The 20,790-nt window shown below is 34.4% G+C and overlaps 1 protein-coding gene across 6 annotated transcripts in view; it reads left to right on the plus strand.

Moving 5' to 3' along the window:
* The first annotated feature begins 3,035 nt into the window (after window positions 1-3,035).
* The window catches only part of LOC136043903 (kinesin-like protein KIF23), a 108,533-nt gene continuing 90,778 nt past the window's right edge, over window positions 3,036-20,790 (plus strand). For 2 of the 6 annotated variants that reach the window (XM_065728936.1, XM_065728937.1), the window contains exons 1-2: window positions 4,085-4,144; window positions 17,595-17,707. In XM_065728936.1, coding sequence (XP_065585008.1) covers window positions 4,116-4,144; window positions 17,595-17,707 — 142 coding nt within the window. In that variant the 5' untranslated portion in view covers window positions 4,085-4,115. Of the gene's footprint in view, window positions 3,171-4,083; window positions 4,145-17,594; window positions 17,708-20,790 lie in introns of those variants that run through there. The other 4 variants (XM_065728934.1, XM_065728933.1, XM_065728935.1 and 1 more) reach the window with 4 other exon arrangements.

The following is a 20,790-nucleotide window of genomic DNA, read 5'->3' on the forward strand; positions in this document are numbered from 1 at the left end:
ACTGCCTTTGGTGACGTATTTACATATGTATTTGATTGCCATTACGGAGTTACAGTATTCAACGTTTATGTGTGCATTAAATGTTTTTGACAGTAAAGGTGAATATGGAACAACCCACTGATTATCTACTTCGATGGTGGTACCGTTATGCTTCTTTATTATTGCTGTTTCACCGCCATCTTCAGTAGATCTTCTTCTATATTGTGGGTAACCGTCATTGCCAGTAATTGTGCCAGTAATTGCCTACTAAAAGTCGAGGATATTGCTTTGTGCACCTTCCTTTGGCCATGCATGGTGATTTTTCATTCAGTGCACCGCAAGGTCCATGTATCATATTTTTTACAGCAATATCATATAAGCCCTTTTTGACATTTTCATCAGGAATTTCAGCGGAAATCACATCGTCCATTTCATTAGAAGTAATTTTATCATGTAGCCAGATTAGTATATGTGCGTGTGGCAATCCTCGTTTTTGCCATTCCACTGAGTACATCCAGCATCGCACTGACCCAAACACTTTAAGTTTTACTATGTAGTTTATCAGTGATTTCAACTTTTGCCGGAAGACACGGGCCGTAATGTCATGTTTATGAACGACCGATTGCCCTTGAAGTAAAAGCTGCCGTATCTCGTACCAAGATTGATAATATGTAAATGTAATAAATAAATCTGGACGACCATAGAGACGAACATACGCAATAGCATCTTGAGCATATGCATGCATCTGACGGGGACTGCCAGCATGTGACGAAGATAAAATCGTTAATCTTCCAACGTTTGTGGTATTACCGTCATTTACAACTGCATCTCGCAAATGAATGTATTGTTCAGAGCGGAGCTTGGTCTGATTCAGACGGATAAATAGCAACCATTCTGATTCAATTTTTGCATACATATCAACGATGTATTGGTGAAACAATTGACAGCATTTTAAAATATAATTGTCTTCATCCTGACGAATCATTAGTCTATAGGAATAATAATGCATTGCGCTGCATTTCTTATCCATTTGTTTGTTAGTGGATGGATCTTACAATTTATTATTAAAGTGATAACCGTCGGCTACATCCCAAAAAAATATAGGATATTGTAGGGCATCGTAGCATCGATGAGTTTCAGCAATTCTTACCAACTGAGCGTTTCGCTTATGAAGAATAATATCTCGAGGTTAAAACTGATCACCGACCATAACGATTGCCGCTTTGTCGATAGTTGGAGCATTGTATCTACACACATGTTGGCCAGTAGGCGATCTGTCAGCGGAAATAACAATTTTATGCGTATCAGTAGGCATCAAATCGATGGCTGTTTTGAACAGACGCACTAAATTATTATTTTCGTGGAAAAGATGTTGCAATTGGGACACGATAATCCTTTCAACGTCGGGAGAAATTTTGCAACGTGCATTCAATGCAGAATTTCTATCACTGATGAAGTACAGTTGTAAAAATCAATGTTTCTCGCCTGAGAATGGTAGAAGGGACCCTGCTCTATGATAAATTTGCCCTTTTACTTTGAAAGTAGGCATAAATTGATCTTGATTTTCGATTTGGGCACCAAACGACGTCATTTGGAAACACGAGTTATATTTTCTGATGTTTAACAAAAAACGCTTAGATTCTGACGTAGTTCCAGTAAGCAAAGTCTTCAATGGCTCTGGTGGTGCAGCCCGTTGAGGAAGTTTAACTTTTCCTGAGGCGCAACACATTCCCATTGTATTACCATCAAATTTCAAGGCCTTGCAATAGGGACAAATTTTAGACATAGTCTCGATTTGAACACATCTACTAAAGCTATAATCATCGATTGGGCTGTACCTGAATGTCAGGCGAAAACTTTCAGGTTGCTCTTGTGATTCCTCGGCACGTATCTTTTTGCAGATTTCTCTTTGAGACGCAAGTCTGTTTTCACGCTGTTGTTGTGATTCCTCGGCACGCTTTCTTTTCATACTTTCACTATTAGCCGCAAGCTTGTTTTCACGCTGTTGTTGTGATTCCTTGGAACGCTTTCTTTTCATACTTTCTCTATTAGCCGCAAGCCTTTTGGCATAGAATCTTTGAGCAGCTTCCTCGGCTGTTTCTTCTGCCATTGTAGGTTCTTCTGTCATTTTAAGATCTATATTAAAAATTTATCTTTGAAAGGCCTTCTTATATACTTATAATGACGTCATATACAAAGCCTTTGACGTCATGACAAACATTACGTCAGTCGACAAACAACTTCATGGCGGCATCATCCTCAATCCTTATAATGACATCAGTCGATAAACATGCATGACGTCAGTCAACACACAAACAACTTATTTTTATATATATAGATAGCATTGTTTCCGATTTTTACAACAGAGAATAACAAAAAACAGCATTACAACTGCTTAAAAGGGCGCAAGTGCTTTTGTTCGTTAGTTAAAGGCGCTTGTTCTCACTAATTGCTCTAATCCACTAACTTTTCATTAGTTAGATAGTGATAGTTAGTTCGTTCAACGATAGTTAGTGATAGTTGAATTCAACCTAATTTATTGCTTGTCACGGGTCGTGTTCGTTTCTTAAGATGTTACAGCTGCTGCCACAAATACGATTACACATAGTTAAATTATAAAAGAGGAACCATAGAGAAACAGGCAGCAAAGTCAGTCAAACATGGCACCATACCTCAGAGAAGCAAGTTTTCAAGAGATGCTAATTAGTAAGTAAGTAATCAGATTAACGACGTTTTTTGACTGCAGAAGCTCCTGCGCCTGTCCTGTAGTATGCTACTACGGCCTTGTTTGGTCTCTGGAGCCCGTATTAACGAGTTGAGGTCCAACCAAATACATCTCCACAGGACTATCAAAATATAGTAATAGTAATAGTAATTAAAGACCTTTTTTGACTACTAAGTTGGCCTTGAGGTGTGTTGCTATTGCTGGGTCTGATCTCTGAGTCCCGTATTACCATGCAAAGATAAAACCCACTGCGTCACTATAGGACATCCCAAAAGGTATTACAATGAATTAGCACCACTTCTTAACAACCAAGGTCCTTGCGACGGCCCTGTAGTGAGTGGCAACAAATTATATGCCTCTTTTTATTAAAGGTCTTCTTTTCTCCTGTCAGGTTCAAAGGAAAGCAAAAACTTCAAATTTGAAATATGTGAGTAGTCATCCATGAGGCTAAAAGAATGAAATCGACGTAAATATTTCTAATTTTTTAATAATTTTTTCTACTCGAAATACTGGTGTAATAGCTAGCCTTGATATGGATAAATTACTAGCTGGTCTAGGCTAGCCTAAGTTGAAAGGGAAGCTAAGGAAAAATATCTAGGACCTCAACAGCTTATCACCAGTTTAAAATCTTGGTGTGGGTCTATATTCCCTTGTTGTGCAAATATATCCCCCAAATTATATGCTTCCATCACATCATGCCAATGCATGTCTATTGTGTCAACCTCTGCACTCATAAATTGAATCAAGTGTGACAAAACAATACTGATAAGTGGCGGAATGTGTTGAAAATAGCCTATATTTTAATGGCTATGTATTTGCACATTAGTGAAAATGGGGGTAAAGTATAGCAAAGCTGCAGTCAAAATAGGCAAAATTCTAAGTTTAACTAGTTTTTGCTCTCTTAGAAAGAGGTTAAGTTAAGAAAATGAAAGTTTCAAGAACAGGTCTACCAACTAAAGTATGTCCTGGGAAGGTACTCTGAAGTACCTACCTCCTCTCCTCCTGCTAGAGGGCAGTGACCTGTGATAATCTTTACAAATCTCTGTGTTATAAAAGTGAAACCTTTGCTAAACAGATGCTCTGCTTAAGTGAAGTACAACAAAACTGTTTTCAACTTCATATCTTTGCTCAATTCCAATTTATGAGGTTTAAAAAAAAATACATTTCTAAATTTATAATTTATAACAAAATTTATAACAAAATACATTTTCTAAATTTAGAAAAAAAAAATTGATATGGGTTAAAATTCTTCTCAAATCACAGGAATTGTTTCTTCAGACTTAAAACCAGAGAAAAAGAAAAGGATAACTGAAAATTAATGAAAAATGTTGTTTTGTCAATATTTCAATAGGTATTGACCTGTTAAGTTGGCTAGGCAAATTTCTAAGACTCAGAAATCAGAAGAGGGTTAATGCAGAAACTTGGCAATACCTTCCCCAAGTAAGTTTTTTGATCCTGGATTCATTAGGCCTATTGAAAGTAGTAGATGTATGATAGTTCATATTATTGAATTAGGCCTACCAATAAATCTAATATACTACTTGATGCTTTTTTTATGCTCTTTAGGAATATAATAATCATTCCTTTTGCAAATTATAATTTAAGCACTTTTTCACCTAACCTAAACTAATCTTATTATAAATAATTTCAGCACTAAGAAAATTTAGCATTATTTTGTTGTAAATAACTGAGAATACAGCACTGAGAAAATGTAGTATTATTTTGTCAGAAAATGACCAATAACTCATTCTTTAATTGAAAATTTGTCATTTTTAAGAGCTCAAAAAGTGCTTAAATTTGAATTTGCAATAGAAGTGATTCTTATATTTTAAGAAGCATAAAGAAAAAAGGCATCAAGTGGTATGTTCAATTTATTAGTAAGTCAATAATATAAACTGTCACACATTTACCCTAAAAGTTTCATTTTTCCTAACCTATTCCCTAAGATAGTGAAAAGTAGCTAAAGTAGGCCTAGAATTTTACCATCAAAATGTGTGAGCTACAGTTATTCTGCATATTATTAAGTAGGCCTAATAATTGTCTTCTTATCTTGTTTCCCCCTCAGTAGCCCTTAATCTAGACCTTTACCAAAATACCTACTATACCAGCTAGAAAGTGGAATGCTTCCTTACATCACATTAAACTGCATTATCTAGTTAAATAAAGAATGATCCTATAGAACTGCTGGTCAGTAGGATAGATAGGGAGCCATTCTCTTAATTGTATCCCACCCTATCTTTAATTTTACTTCACATTTTCTATTGTTCTCTTTGATCAATTATGTGTTTCTCTATTGTTTTTCCCTGGTGTAGCCTGATAGTAATCCTATTTCTGCTCACTAGAAGAAACATTTATCAGAATAGAAAGGTCCATGGAAGTCTGAGTACAATAATAGAAACTTGTAGCATATTATAAAGTTGATTTTTTTTTTTTTATTATTGTGCTCTCTTGTGAAGTTTTGTATATAGTTTAAATCTATATTTGACCTTATTTTGGCGGAGGAGGGGACACTATAGCATCTGCCATGATATTTAAAAAGAGTTTTGAATAGAGAATATAATATTCCTTCACAGGAGTCCTGGTGCATAATTACCAAACAAAATGAGCTAAGATAGATATGGACCTGCTTTAACAAAACCTTAAGATATTGTACTCAGAGAAGAAATATAGATAAGAACAGAAAAAAAATTAGGTCTTGTTTGGACTCTACATCTTTTTCTGAAAGCTTTGTTCATCATGGGTGCAGCAAAAGCTGCAACCTAATAAAAAACAAATGACATCTCATTGTAGTGACTCAAAATTGCTTATAATTTGGTCAAAACTGTATCATCAGGTGTAATACAAGACAAAAGTACTTGATATAGTGGAGATAATACACAGATTCCATAAAAAACGTTCATGTAATACACAGCTTTTGGAAGTAATTACTGACTTCCATAGGATGGCAGATGAAGGTCTCAGGTTTGATTGCATCTATATAGATTTTTCTAAGGCGTTTGATAAAATTTCCATTCTGCTTTTACTTCAAAAGTGTGAGGTATATCACCTTGGTGCCAGAACGTTGAATTGGATTGGTGATTATCTAACAGGCAGGACGCAGAAAGTGATTGTAGGTGATGCTTTGTCCTCTGCTGAGATAGTTTTAAATGGCGTTCCACAAGGTAGTTGCCTTGGTCCAGTACTTTTCTGCCTTTTCATCAATGACTTGCCTTTTGTTGTCCACCATTCCACAATTAAAATGTTCACAGATGATGTAAAGCTCTACTGCTCCTTGACAAATTCAGATGAAGCTTCGTTGCTTCAAAAAGACTTGGATGCAGTGCACAATTGGTGTAATGCTAACTCCATGTTTGTCAACGAAATAAGTGTAGGGTTGTCCATTACTTCGGCAAAGTAGAACAAAGTTACCAATACCATCTTGCTGGACATTCAATCTTACCTGTTGAAAATGTCCGTGACCTTGGTGTTCATTTTGATTCTAGTCTTAGGTTTGACAAGCATGTCTCTGAAGTAACTCATAAGGCAAACTATCAGCTATTATGTCTTAGACAGAATTTCTGTAAGTTTAATCTCTGTTCATTCATTGCCATTTATAAATCAACAGTTCGACCTATACTCAAATACAATTCGTCAGTATGGTATCCATTGAATAAAAATGACAGAGCAAGGGTTGAAAAAATACAGCAAAGAGCAACTAAGCTTGTACCTTATTTGAAACATTTGTTGTATGAAAATAGACTGCACAGGCTAGGATTGTCAAGTCTTCAATTCTGAAGGGATAGGGCAGACATTATTAACACATTCCGTATAATCAAAGGCATTGATAATATAAGTACATCACAGTTCTTCACATTTAATGACACTAACAGGACACATTATCACCCACATAAATTTTACCCCTCACTTTCAAAAAGGAAAATAGGCCAACATTCATTTTACAGCAGGGTGTGGAAGCCATGGAATGACCTTCCACCTAAAACATTTCTAACAGATGACATAAATAAATTCAAAACAAGACTAGCAGAAACAAATTTTCAAAGTAAATCATTTTTAAATAATTTATAGTATTATTTGTCAGTGTTTGTTATAGTTGTTATTTTAATCGATTTATATGTGTGTACTATGTTGTCAGTTGTATTATGTACTAGCTGTTGGTGGGGCGCTTCGCGCCCCCCCCAAGCCCCCCCCCAAGCCCCCCCGCGCGCGTAAGTCGTTACGCGCCATATTAGTTACGCGCCATTGTAGTTGTGTCCCTGTGTCCCACCTGTGAATATAGATAGATTTATATATGTGTTTCAAACTACGTAAAAATTGTGAATATACAACATTTTTGGCTTTCCTACTACTGGGAGCTTTCCGTTTCAAATTGCCAGCAATTGATCTGAAAATGTTTGACCAGAGTCATCGTTTTGCAATTGGACACGCATATTTGTAGTTAATTTTAATATTTTTATGTGTGCCCATAAATTAGAATTTTTCAGGCAAGCATTCATTTCGTCTGCAGGAGTTAAACTACATAAAAATTGCGAATATACAACATTCTTGGCTTTCCCATTGTCTGTGCATATACAAAGCCGTATGCACTAATAATGACGTCATATACAAACCCTCTTTTTACAAACAAACAAACATGCATACACACAACTCGTTTTTATATAGATAGATAGATAGTATGATACAATACAAATTAACTGCATAAAACTTGTGAATATACAACATTCTTTGCTGTCCAATTGTCGCTGCATATAAATAGATTGTCAGGTTTACCTACCCTCGAACATGCAATGTACAATTGTCCATGGGAAAAACAATCAGTATTAAGATCTATACCACATTTTTCTAATGATTGACTTTGAGCTTTGTTAATGGTGATTGCAAATGCTAATCGAATTGGGAATTGCAATCTTTTAAATTGAAAAGGCAGATCTGTTGGAATCATGGGAATGCAAGGAATAAGAACAGCCTCACCCTCAAAAGGCCCTGTCAAGATTGTGGCCTCTATTAGGTTTTCCATTGGTTTTTTTACGGCAAGTCGCGTGCCATTGCAAAGCTTTGGTGGGTTGATATTTCTTAAAAGTATTATTGGTACGCCTATTTTTAGTTGTAGCACATGTGGTGGAAACCCTGAAAGATCTATGGAATTTAAAAATTCAGATGGATAATTAACCACTTCATTTGGTTCCAAAACTGTGTTGACTGACTTGTAAAGGACTGCCTGGTCTCGAATCTTGGTCAAAACAATATTGTTGATTTCGTGGACGTCTATATTTTTGGGTGCGAGAATCACTCTTTCACTTAGCCATTTATTATTTTTATAATTTTTTAGAATATTCGGAAATACTTTTTCAATCAATTCATTTTTGGATGTCACTAAATTACAGAAATCAGCAGGTAGTTGTATACGTCCTGAAATTGAGTCTATCATATCATAAATGCCTTTTTGTTCTGACGTTAACTTGGAAATGTTATTTTGTACATACAACAATAGATCACTCGTACTGTAACTTTGTTCATGATCCAATTCTACACATGTCGAAACAGCAGCAATACGGTTAGGTGAAGGCATTCCCAAATCCTGAAGAGGTTTGTTTGCCATATGTATGCACAAATCTTCTATAATAACTAAAGTGTAGTTATAAATTTCTGATGTAAAATCAAAAGTCATATCTGACGTCTCTAACTGTTTTTGATGGAGTATATCTTCGGACATTTTTGACTTATATTTTTCCCATAACTCTGTAGGAGCTGATGGAGAGCAAGTGCACGAATTTGACTTGGGGTTGACGTTTCGCACGCGTCATTGATGCAGTTATCCCAGTGTTGGTCATTCTCCAATAAATTCAGAGCTTGGCATGCACTACGGTAAGTGTCATGTATAGTACCGTTTACAGTTCTCAAATACTCAAAGGATGTCGGACCGGGTACATTCACCAAAAGCAGGCGTAGAAAGAAGCATTCATGTTGATTGGGGTGAACAGTGTAGAGTCTTCCTATCATGGTATCTTTGAAGATGGTAGGTTGGCCATAAACCCTCTGGTTATCTACTTCGATGGTGGTACCGTTGCCATTGTAGGTTCTTCAGTCATTTTACAATTAGAAATTTCTCTTTCAACAGTCTTCTTACAATTAAAAATTTGTTTTTGAACAATATTCTTAAATACCTGTGTCCTGGTCGTCATTTATATTCCCTGTGTCCCGGTTTTCATTTGTGTCCTGGTATCCCAGTCTGTAATTTCTCTTTGAGTGTCCCGGTCGTTATTTATATTCCCTCTGTCCGGGTTGTCATTTGTGTCCCGGTTTGTAATTTCTCTTTGAATGTTTTTTCTTTTTAGTATTTTTTAGTTTTTTACATTTTTTCTTTTTTCAGTTTTCTTTTTCTTCTTTATTTTTCAGCTTCACTATGAAATACATATCGCCGAACCTTTGTTTTTTTTAACTAAAATCTGGTAGGCATTGATGACCTTATCCAAGTCAAAATCCCAAACCCAATCATCATTGCTATCATTTTCAGTTTTGACATGTTTTGACTCTTGCTGTCCAGGTGGATCTTCATCTAACTGCGCGGTTTTGCGCTCTTTAGCCTCAAGCCTGTTTCCTTACTGTTCTTTTGATTCCTCAGCACGCTTTCTTTTCTGACTTTCTCTATCAGCAGCAAGTTTTTTGGCATAGACTCTTTGAGCATCTTCATTGGCTTTTGCCATTGTAAGTTCATCAGTCATTTTAAACTTAAACATTAATAGATTTCTACATGAACATATATGTCTTAAATATCTTTAATGACGTCACCGTCATAGCAAAAATGACGACAACTAACTTCATGACGTCAGTCGACACAAAAACATGACGTCACCTGATCCACAGACAGACAACTTATTTTTATATATATGGATTATGTTGTGTATTATGTTGTCATAACTTCTATTTATTATTTATTGCAACAAGCTTGAAAGCTTACCGTATTTGGTATTAATAAATAAATAAAAGTTATACCTCTTGTAAGATTGTAAAGGTAAGTAGCTGTCTAACAGTCAGGTCATTTTAAGAGGACAGCATTTTACTCACTTGAAAGTTAGCTGCCTTCATTTAATTCTAGACTATCACATTATAGGTTCAAATTGTAGGCTACTTTTTCTATAGTTTGGGTCAATTTTTGAATTAAGATATGTCTGAAATTTAAATATTTTAAAATTTTATTGTTTTCTTTAGATAATATTTTTAACTTCAATATTGTTGAATTAAAATATACTACAGGAAAGGAGGAATGATATTTTACTAGCTTAGGAAGTTTCTGTGATTGTCTTTATTAATTCAAAAATGTTTTTCTGATGAAGCTTAAAGAAAACACTGCTTTGCAGTTTATTCACCCTATTTTGAAACTGTTTCAGATAAATTGGCTAATGATATTTCTGTTGGGATTGTCTCCTTTATAGTAGCCTATCTACTGCTAAACATACATTACTATGTAGAAACTGATCCAATTTATTCCAATAATTTGATTTCCAGCAAAATTCTTTAGTAATATAGCTAACAATATTTTTGCTAGCTTACAGAAACACTGCTAAAATCAAAGGTTATAACTGAGAAGTATGTACAATTCAGATTAAAATTTGTATTCTTTGTGAGTTGCTTCAATACATAGGTCACAAAGATTCCTTTAACAAGCATACAATTTTTCCAATTATTGGAAAATAAGATTCTCCAATAAACATACAATGCTTCTGACCTCATAAGCAAAACTAGGCTAATTTGGACCAGAGACAAAGGATCTCAAGCTAAAAAAAAAAAATTAGCTCTTGCATGCATCAATCTAGTTTATTGCAAAGTTAATTTGTCATTATTCAATGATTCATTACAAGTATGGATTTCAGTTTGTTGATTTGTTTATCTTTTCATATCTTCAAAAACCTGTTACACAGTATGTATTGTATATGTCAGAGAATATTTATCTGGTATTTGTGATTCTTCAGTAATTAGGGTCAGATTATAATGTTTGCGGAATCTTAAATCCTCAAATCACACTACTGTGACTAAGGTAAATCCTGTGATGTTGCTGGTGAGCAGTGGCAATGGTCTAAATTGGCAGCATCCCACTTTCTTTTCCATGGTTGCTTCAGCTAGTTTTTGACTTTCACTCCAGATTTGAATGTATTGGTGTTAGGGGCTGTTGCCATCTCATCAGTTAAAAAATTCCATTGTGACTCAACTCTATAGGAGCAAAAGTGGTTTGCTGTATATATCTGGCCTCTCTTTTGGAACAATTTCAATGAGTAGCAACTAGTCTTCAGCAGGGTGAATAGTTGGAGATAAAAAAGAGGGTTGCTGCTGGTTAATAATTTTTCAGTCATAATCATGTCTGTCCTTTGTCTCTTGCAGGATAATCCTGACTTTCACTCTCTTCAATACATTTTGTGGACTTTAATTGAATGAACTCAAGGGCAGTTATATCATCCTTATTCATAGGGGAGGCATCAGTCATTCCATATTTTATGACCAGCTGAACTAAAGCTTTCTACAAATTTAGTATGGTCCATGGAGCTCTGAAGGAGATTGCCCTTTTTATTAACCCTGGTCTTTGTGATGCTTTACTAACAATCATTCTTGAGTGGGCAATGAATTCTAACCTGTTATCAAGAATAAGCATGAGATCTCTATCTTGAGTTGCAGCTGAAATAGGTTTAGGTTGTGTATTATTTGTACCTATATTGTATATATGACCAGGGTTAGTTCTTCCAAAATGGATAGTTTTGCACTTTTTATATTTAGTTTTATATGGAACATCACTTTTGAAATATTGTTTTAAATGGGTCAAACATAAGTGGGGCAGCCTGTATGTATGTTTTTCCAAAGCAAAGGAAGCGAAATACGTTTGTAGGCCTACTTCATCCTGAAGATCTTTCAGAAAAATGTTTGGGGGAGGGGAGGGCGCATTGGATTGTCTTTTTGTACTATTTTTTTAAAGGTGTCTATTAGCAGAAGATTAATGTACTTTAATGGAATATTTCCAAATGGTAGTCTAATGTTTGAATGGCTACTTACAACCCACCACAGCACCAAGCCACCTGAGACCAACATGGCTATACATGTTCATCCTCCATCCTGATCTATTCAAAGCCCCCCTCTTTACACCCTGCCAGGAAGTTCCCATTTCCGTTAATCTTTCCTTATGACATCTTCTCAGCCCAAACACTAATAACCCGCTTTTTGTTTAGCCCTAGACAGTTGGACCAATGGAAATAGGATAGCTTCAGATGGCTCTGGGTTCAAAGAAAAATTGATAGAGTTTAGACTTATTCTTTGCAACAACCTAAGTGCCCAAATGCAAGGGTAATTTCAAGTCTTAAGAATGAACTGCTTCAGTTAAGAAAACCTCTACCCTCTCATAATCAGAACCCCATTACAGCTTATAGTGGTGCAAGTGTAAGTTCATTTGAGTTTTTAAATCTCATTAAGACATCCTTAACATATAAAAGCTTTATTAGTATTTAAAAAAAAACATTAATTCATTTCAATTAGTAAGGACAATCTTTGGCAATCTATCATCCTTTATCTGCAGGACATACCCTAGCTATCTCTACCTTTCTGTCATTATAGATCTAGAAAGTGAGATTGAACTGCACTTTTTCTACAACCTACTGTTTGAAATATGGTCAGTCAGCAAGGTACCCAGAAGAATCCATAGGCAATTTCTCCAGCAACCATTTAGCAAATTTTAATCTGCTTTTTGGAGTGCCCATGCTTCAGTGACCACTGTCATAACTGTAGCTTCTAATTTCATCTTCATTTTTTTGCCTTTCCATCTTCACTTATTCCTAGCCTTAAAAAATTCTTCTTGAAAGAAGCACATGGAATCCTAAATGGGTTCCTTTCAGCTTTCTACTGTACCTTTTTACTCATTATTCACTTTTTCAGAACCATAAAGCAATTAGAAGAAAAAATGCATAATCCAACTTCAATTACAGTTAGATACAGGATTGAATTGACTTGTGGAAAATGCATGTACTTAAGCTGCCTGTTCCCAGAAGTTTAAGGCCTACAGGCCAGCTAGTACCAATATGACTATTCCTGCTCATCTAAGCTCTCTTCTGCACAAGTTTACAAAATACAAAAAAAAATCCTTCGAAGCACATCTAAATTTGTTAACACATCAATTGCCTCTCTGTAAAACATCTTTTTAATGGAAACTGGTAAAGGATCATCCACACAATCATGTTAGTACCTAGTGGAAGTTGAAAAAATTTGAGATAGAGTATAAAGTTTATAAATTCTAGGATTACTTGCAGTGCATTTAAAGAGAAGTTGTTGCAAAGTTTCTTCAGTCAAGCTGCAGAGTCTACAATTTGGGTCACTATGTTGCTTCCATCTGTATTCTTCTTGTTTTAATGTTATGGCTTATCTTTTTATTTTAAAGTAGGCTGTATCTATTTCAGGCTCTTTGAAAATCAGAACCAGAGCAAGAGGAGGCTTTCTGTAAGGATGCGAGTTTCTAATTGTATATCTAAGTGCAATTGAACACTTTTGAGCAAGCTATGGGTTGATAGACTTTGCTTTCTCTGCAGCAATACTGTACACTTTCTTGATATAGTGGATACCTACATGGCTATGAATATGCTCGAAAGCCACTGCTATGTCAATGTTACATAGGGAATCAAGCTGTTCTCTTACCTCCTGCATATCAGTGTCCTTTGAATTCCAGGTTGAGGTTATCATTATTTTAAGAGCAGTCCGAGAATCCACGAATATTGCTACTTTGATGAATTTGCTATTCTGTCGCTTTGGCTATTCTATCACTTATAGGGACAACTCCTTCTAGTTTCCTGGTATGATCACTAGAGTTCTTAAAATTAATTTTGAACCTATTCTAGCACCCTGAACTCGCAAAACAATTGCTCATGCTGCTTAGTATGTAATACCATTTGAGGGTCCTGTTTAGTATTAATTTATTTTCTAGCTTTAACAAATAGAAGGTTTCAAACCAAGTAGATATTGATTGAAGTTTTCCATGTCTGCAAATCTCATAGCTAAAAATAGTTCAGGACTTGTTTTATTATTTAGAGCCATCAAACAAATACAACGTAGAAACAATAGGGAAAGTTTTTTCAAGACAATGGAAATTATTTATGTAGATATTTCGGCCCTATGTCCAAGGGCCGTCTTCAGCACAATACAATACTATATATATATATAAAAGAACTTACATCAAATTGTGAGAATTAAAACTGAATATAAAAACACTTATTAAAACAATTTTTTTTTAAAAATATAGCCCTAGCATCCTTACTTCAGCGAAGTTCAACCAGGACTGGCGAAAAGAATGAAATGAAGAAATATAAACTCATTCAAACTAAAGAGAATAAAATGATTAGATGCAATTTCTTAAAGCTAATCTTGCTTGTTTAGCAGCTTGTCTCAAAGGCCTTTTCGTAGTTGGTTCAGTACTATTATAAATTGGTTTAGTAAAATATTTTGTTAGATCATTTTTAATTAAATTTGAGTATAAAGAATTTAGTGAGTATTCCCCCAAGTCCCTGTTCAAAGAAATATTTTTATTGATTTTGAGATTAATTTCAATTGATTCTCGAACCACCTGTTTTATTCCCAAATCATTACTAATGAGTGAAGAGTTTTCAAAAAGTATCATGTGGGACGGATTATTAAAAATATGCCAACCTAGAGCAGAATCAAAGGAATTGTTGGAACCATTTGAAATTAAGGCCTTGTCTATGTCATTTTTATGCTGATGTAACCTTTTGTCTAGATTCTGATGGGTCCTGCCGACATAGTATTTTCCGCAATCACAGGGTATTTGATAGACCCCTCTTTGGCGAGTAACTGGGGTCTTATCTTTACCCGAATTTAAGAAATTGATGATTTTAAAATTGTTAGTAAAAACTACGTACAGATTATTTTTTGTGCAAATATTTTTTAATTTTGTTGTAATCTTTGGGATATACGGAAGATAGACAATATTTGAGGGCTTATCAATAGCCTCACATTGTGAAGTATCTTCTTCGATTTTACAAGAATGTCTTTTTATTCTACGGCTAATTATTTTATTTACAAAAGGAATGGGGTATCCATTACCAAAAAGAATATCTCTGATAAAATTTATTTCTGCATTTATATATGAATGGGAGCAAATATTTAGGGCACGATCAATGAGGGAAATTACAACTGCTCTTTTAACTTGTGGGGGGTGATTTGAATTAAAGTGAAGATATCTATTGTTTTGTGTTGGCTTTCGATATATAGTAAAATCCAGTTCATCAGCTTTACGAATAATTAATACATCTAAAAACGGTAGTTTATTTTCAATTTCAACTTCAAGGGTGAACTGCAAATTTCGGTCATAAGTGTTAAGATGATCTAAGAAGCCCCGAAGTTCAGCTTCCCCATAATTCCAAAGTGAAATTACGTCATCCATATAACGACCCCAATAGACATGTTTTAGAAAATAAGAATTCAATGCCCAATTCTCAAGATTCTCGACGTAAATATTTGCTAGTAGCCCGGATAAAGGTGCCCCCATGGGTAATCCATTTTTTTGCTGATAAAAAGAATCGCGAAATTGAAAATACATAGAAAACTTATTACAAATTTTAACAAGAGTCATTAAAACTTCACAATCAATTCCTGTCGCTGAAGTCTCGATCAAGTGGTAATTTTCTTCTATTTTGTTTTTTAATAATTCCTCTGAAATAGTTACATCTATATTTGTGTACATGGAAACAATGTCGAAACTACTAACTATTGTGTTTTCTGAAATACTTGTGTTGCTAAGTTTTTTAATCAAATCTGCCGAGTTATGAATATAGGAATTTTGAGAATATAATAAAGGTTTGAAAGCTGCACAAAGCCATTTTCCAATATTGGCAGCGGGAGCTTTAGTACAAGCCACAATAGGTCTTAAAGGAATACCCTGTTTATGTATTTTTGGTAAACCGTAGAGTTTAGGACAGAAACTACCACGGGGAAAAAATTTATTGTATAGTTGTGGGGTGATTTTACCATTTTGTTTTAGCTGCTTTAATTCATTTATAATATTATTAGTGAACTGATCAGTAGGATCATGAGTTATTGTTTGATATGTAATTGTGTCATTTAAATGCGAAAAAATTTTGTTGTCATAGTCTGTTGTATTCATGACAACAAGTGAATTGCTTTTGTCTGCTTTAGTTATTATAATAGAAGGATCTTTTCGGAGATTAGATAGTATTTTTATGTCATGCAGATTTTCCGGTGTGGAAATAGTAGGAGGCTTAAACTTTTTTTGGCTATTATAGAGGATATTTATTAGACCAGATCTAACTTCATCCGGGTTAGAGACAGAAGGATAGTGTTTATGCAAAGCGGACTCTAGAGAGGAAACTATATCTGCCACAGGAACCTGTTTCGGTAGAAAAGAAAATTTTGGACCTTTTTCTAGTGTTTCGATTTCCTGGGGTTCCAATGTTTTAGAAGAGAGGTTAACGATAGCAGGCCCAGGAGTGAATCTTGGAGAATAAATACGGTTTCTCATCGAAGATTCATTTCGTAAGCCCTCTAATTTTTTATAGAGGCGTTCCTTGGACAAGCGAAAATCGTGGCTAAACAAATTCCTTTCTAATCTAACAACTTGAGCAAAATCAACGGTGGACAGGTTTTCCAGCAAAAAAGTTTCCAACGATTTTCTCTCTGAAGAAATAATATGTCGTTTCTGTTTTTTGTCCTTAATAATATGGACTAAGGTTTTTAACTGTAGTGTATGGGCAAATTGCGCTTCTTTTCGGGTATTTAAATGTAATTTATATCTTAAAGACTTGGGAATAAGGTTTTCCTTTCTACAGGATTCTAAAAATTTTTGTTGATTGATAATATTAGCATGTTTTTTACCTAGACTAATAAAATAAAAGATATCATAGGTCAACTGCTCCCCATAAGCTAGACGAAAATAGCGACGAAGACCACACTGCCTTTCCATAACAAACAAATACAACGTAGAAACAATAGGGAAAGTTTTTTCAAGACAATGGAAATTATTTATGCCATCAACAAGTACATCACTGTAATTTTCTCTAACTAGCTTCTGTGTAACCTGCAGACATCTTATTTCAATCTAATTAGCCAATTTAAAGTCTCTAGAACTTGGCATGATTTTAGCTTTGGGAAAATTGGTCATTATTACCTCTAATATACCTCTTGATGTCAACAGCAGCCACTGGATTGATTGTACCCCATCATATTCTCAATTTCTTGAAAATACAAAAAAATAATGCTGCATCATTTTTTTCTTATATCTTTGTCATGTTCAAAACTGTTTTTAAAAAAATACGGTTTTAGAAATTTTACTAGGTACATACACAAAAAGAAATTTTCGAGGGGGGGATGACAAAACAATTGTATAGTTTGAAAGAGAAATGCCCAGAAATTAAAAAAAAATGGGATTAAGTAAACAACATACCAGTTAAACAAATGATAAAAAGTGAAACAATTAAGCAAACTATATTAAAAAAATATTTAGATGCTACCTTATTTAACAACTCTACAGTGTAAAGCTCATTCAAATTGAGGTACTAATCATTTCACTGCACCAAACTATTCATACTTTGTAAAATACTGCTTCCTGTGACTTCATACTCTCAAGTGTGTTTGTCTGTTCTTCTAAATTGCATTCTATGTGCTAATTTATGTTCCAAAATTTGTCTCAAGAAGTTTTCCATTATCTGTAGACAGTTATTGTGGACTATACCAAAGAAAAATTCAACTGAATGAACTGAGAACCATTAATGAACTGAATGCAGCAGTGTTTCCCAGTTCTGTTTAAAAAGCTGAAATATGTCGGAAATGTAATGTAACATCTTTGGTCAGTTGGTTTAACTGGGAGAAAATGGTTTTACCTTTCTTATCATTTTAGGCATGCAAGAGCAAGGACTCCAGGCAGAACTCCCGGTGTCAGGTTTAATAGTGATGAAGCATTGTTATGGCAGCCTGTTGAAATCTACTGCAGAATAAGGCCTATAGATGAAGGTAAGTCAGCAGCCTATATTGAGGGAAAAGCAGATAGAGATAATTGTTTTCCCTATTATTAGGGTGACAATCTAACTATGAAGTAAATTTACATAGCATACACCCAGAAATGAACTTTTGCTGATTTAAGACTGAGTGGGGTTCCTAAAAATAGGAACCCTGATACCCTCCCACTAAAATTTCAACTATGTTTATCTGTAGAGGATAAAGCTTGGTATGTATGCTTTACTGGAGATTGTGTGCACGTCATTTTGTTTGTGAATAGTATGTTTCTAAGTTGCCAAACCCCTTGGATGCACAATAGTGGTTTAATTATGTAGCCTATCAAATGTTGTGCTGGTTTAATTTCTATCTAATCCCAGCAAACAGAGGTGTTAATACATGTAAATGTGTAGAGATATTAACTTCCTTAAAAGAAAAAAAGTAATGTTGAAAATTTAGTCCAAATATTCTAAATCTTTGTATAAGTATCTTAAGTCTCACAGAACACTGAAAAGATTTTAAGAAAATGTTCAATTGCATTCAATATGTCTTTGATACCTATTGCTCAATTTAGGTTTTTAGAACTAAATACACATACTAAGGAACATGGATTTTTTTCCAGGCCTCATCATATACAGTAGCCTAGACACTAAAATATCCAGACTAATTATTGGTCTGCATCTTGATATGAACATATGGGAAAGGATTTTTTTTGTGCATATACAAAATTAGCTATGTTAGATAATTATTGAAAATATCCAAATTAAATTAATGACAAATAGAAAAATTGGTAAAACGTAACATTCTTTATGATACTGCTAATTTTAGATGTACCCTAAACATACTCATCAGTTAATTTACTGCTGGTTTCTTGTTGGTTTAATGAATCACTAATATTAATTTTATCTTGATTCTTGAACCATTGACACCTCTTTCTTACATTTCAACATAAGTGCAAACATACGTTACAACACAGCAAACTTATATGTTCAACTATAAAACAATAATGAAAAATTTGGGCTTGAAATTTCATTGTGGTACATCACAGTGGAGTTTAATAACAGTATCTGGTAACTAAATTAATGCAGTAAGAAAATGTTTAGAGCAGATAGCAGCATGTTATAGGCAGCTAATACTAGTTTGGACATCCATCAACTAGTCCAAACTGGTTTGGACATGTATATATTTAACTTCAAAATTCAGTTTTTTTTTTCATTATTAAGTTTGGTAGTCTGGACTACTCATGAGTCCAGATAACTGAGGGTGGGACTACTGACTTCCAATCTTCCGACGAAGCCACCAGATGCTGCTACCGTCCCTTTTTTTAGATGTCAGCACTGTTCACAGTAGAGCTACTTCTACGCACGAACCGCCACGCAAATTCGCTTGTACCTTTTTTGTGTTAGTTTGTTATTTAGCACAGTGAAGCAACGCAAATTAGCTGTTAGCTACGATGTTGTTTTAAATAAACCTATCTCTCTCTCTCTCTCAACTGTAGAAGAGATGATGCATTAAAAATTGAGAGAGGGCTCATATGGTTCCAAAAGTTTTAGTACCTTTCTTTGTAGGTCAAAGGTGAGGAGAAGGCAGCCTAGTGCTTCTTCAATGTCATGGGGGCCCTGAAACTTTATATAATAATGTATTTAAATTTGAAGATAACTCTGTGGGACAAAATAGCCCATCTAAGATGTAAAAGCTCTGAATCATGAAAAAGTTTAATTAAGACTGTGGCTTCATAAATAATTTTTTTTCAAAAGGTTAATTTATTGCAGCTTGCTAAAACCATCCATAAAAGTATTTTCAGTAGGATATATATGATTTGAAAGCCAAAAGTGAGGGCATTGGGCCCCTACTTACTCCTTTTGACTTGCAATCATTCAGAGATTCTATAGAGAATATTAGATAATTTAGAGAATATCAGGGATTATCATATAAAGAATATTATAGAATATAGAGAATATAAGGGATTCTTATATGGAAACCATTATAGAATATCAGGATTATATAGAGAATACTATTAAGTATCAAGATTTTATAGAGAATATTATAGAACTTCAGGATTATATAGAGGATATAAGAGAGTGCTATAGAATATAGAAAACATCAGGGATTATTATTCAAAGAACAGTCATTAGTGGATGGATGTTGATTATAAATAGAAAATTCATAATGTCCAAAATCAAAGACAATAAAAATAAATTTTACAGTAGGTCGATTGACATGTTCTAGCCTTTTGAATTAAACTAATACAGTAATTTTTGATCTTGTCGATACAAGGATTAAAGTGGATTCCTTGTGCCCCTTCCTCATGGCCCCAAATTTTATACTTATAGGTACTTTGCCCTGCTTTTAACTCTAGGACAGCTCCTAATAGATAAAATGTGAATTATTAAAAGTGTCAGATATGAGTGTGACAGCCCCAAAACAAAAAAGTGGAAATCTTGTTTGACTTTCTCTAAAGCTTATATTTAAGGCCAAGGTTTGTAACTAGTATCCAAGTATCCTATCTGAATCTACTAATGCCAATGATGTGCTAAGGACCCAAATGCCCAAAATAAATAATGACCATTATTTATTTGACATAATTATCTGACCAAATAAATTGCATGGTAATAAAGCGCGATTCCTGTGATTGCGTGCTGCAAAACATATTTATTGACAAAAACGGAACAAAAAATTAGAGAGAACAAATTCTTAGTTAGCCAATCGATTTGGTCGAATATCTAAAACTGGAGGTTTAAGTCTCTCATCTTGAAAACAAAGTAGAATCGCATTATACCATGCGTGTTGGGTTTGGCTATTTTCTTCTTCTTTTTCACTGGGAGTGACCACATGAAACCAGAAGTAGTAGGTCATCATGATAAGACTTATTTTAACTGAAATTAAAGGCTTTAGTGCCATTTTTAGGTAACAAAGAAATCTTGCCATTGCAAAATGTTATGTTCTGCCAAAAAACGGGAATTTTTGCCGTTCCGTTTGTTTTTAATATTTTTGCTAAGGACCAAACGAAAAGCATTGTATTCAATATAATACTTTATTCCAGACAAAATATCATATATTACAAAACTTGTTACAACTATGTTCAAGTATTTAAGTTAAAG

Source organism: Artemia franciscana, chromosome 2 (assembly GCF_032884065.1).
Source record: "Artemia franciscana chromosome 2, ASM3288406v1, whole genome shotgun sequence".
Lineage (NCBI taxonomy): Eukaryota > Metazoa > Arthropoda > Branchiopoda > Anostraca > Artemiidae > Artemia > Artemia franciscana.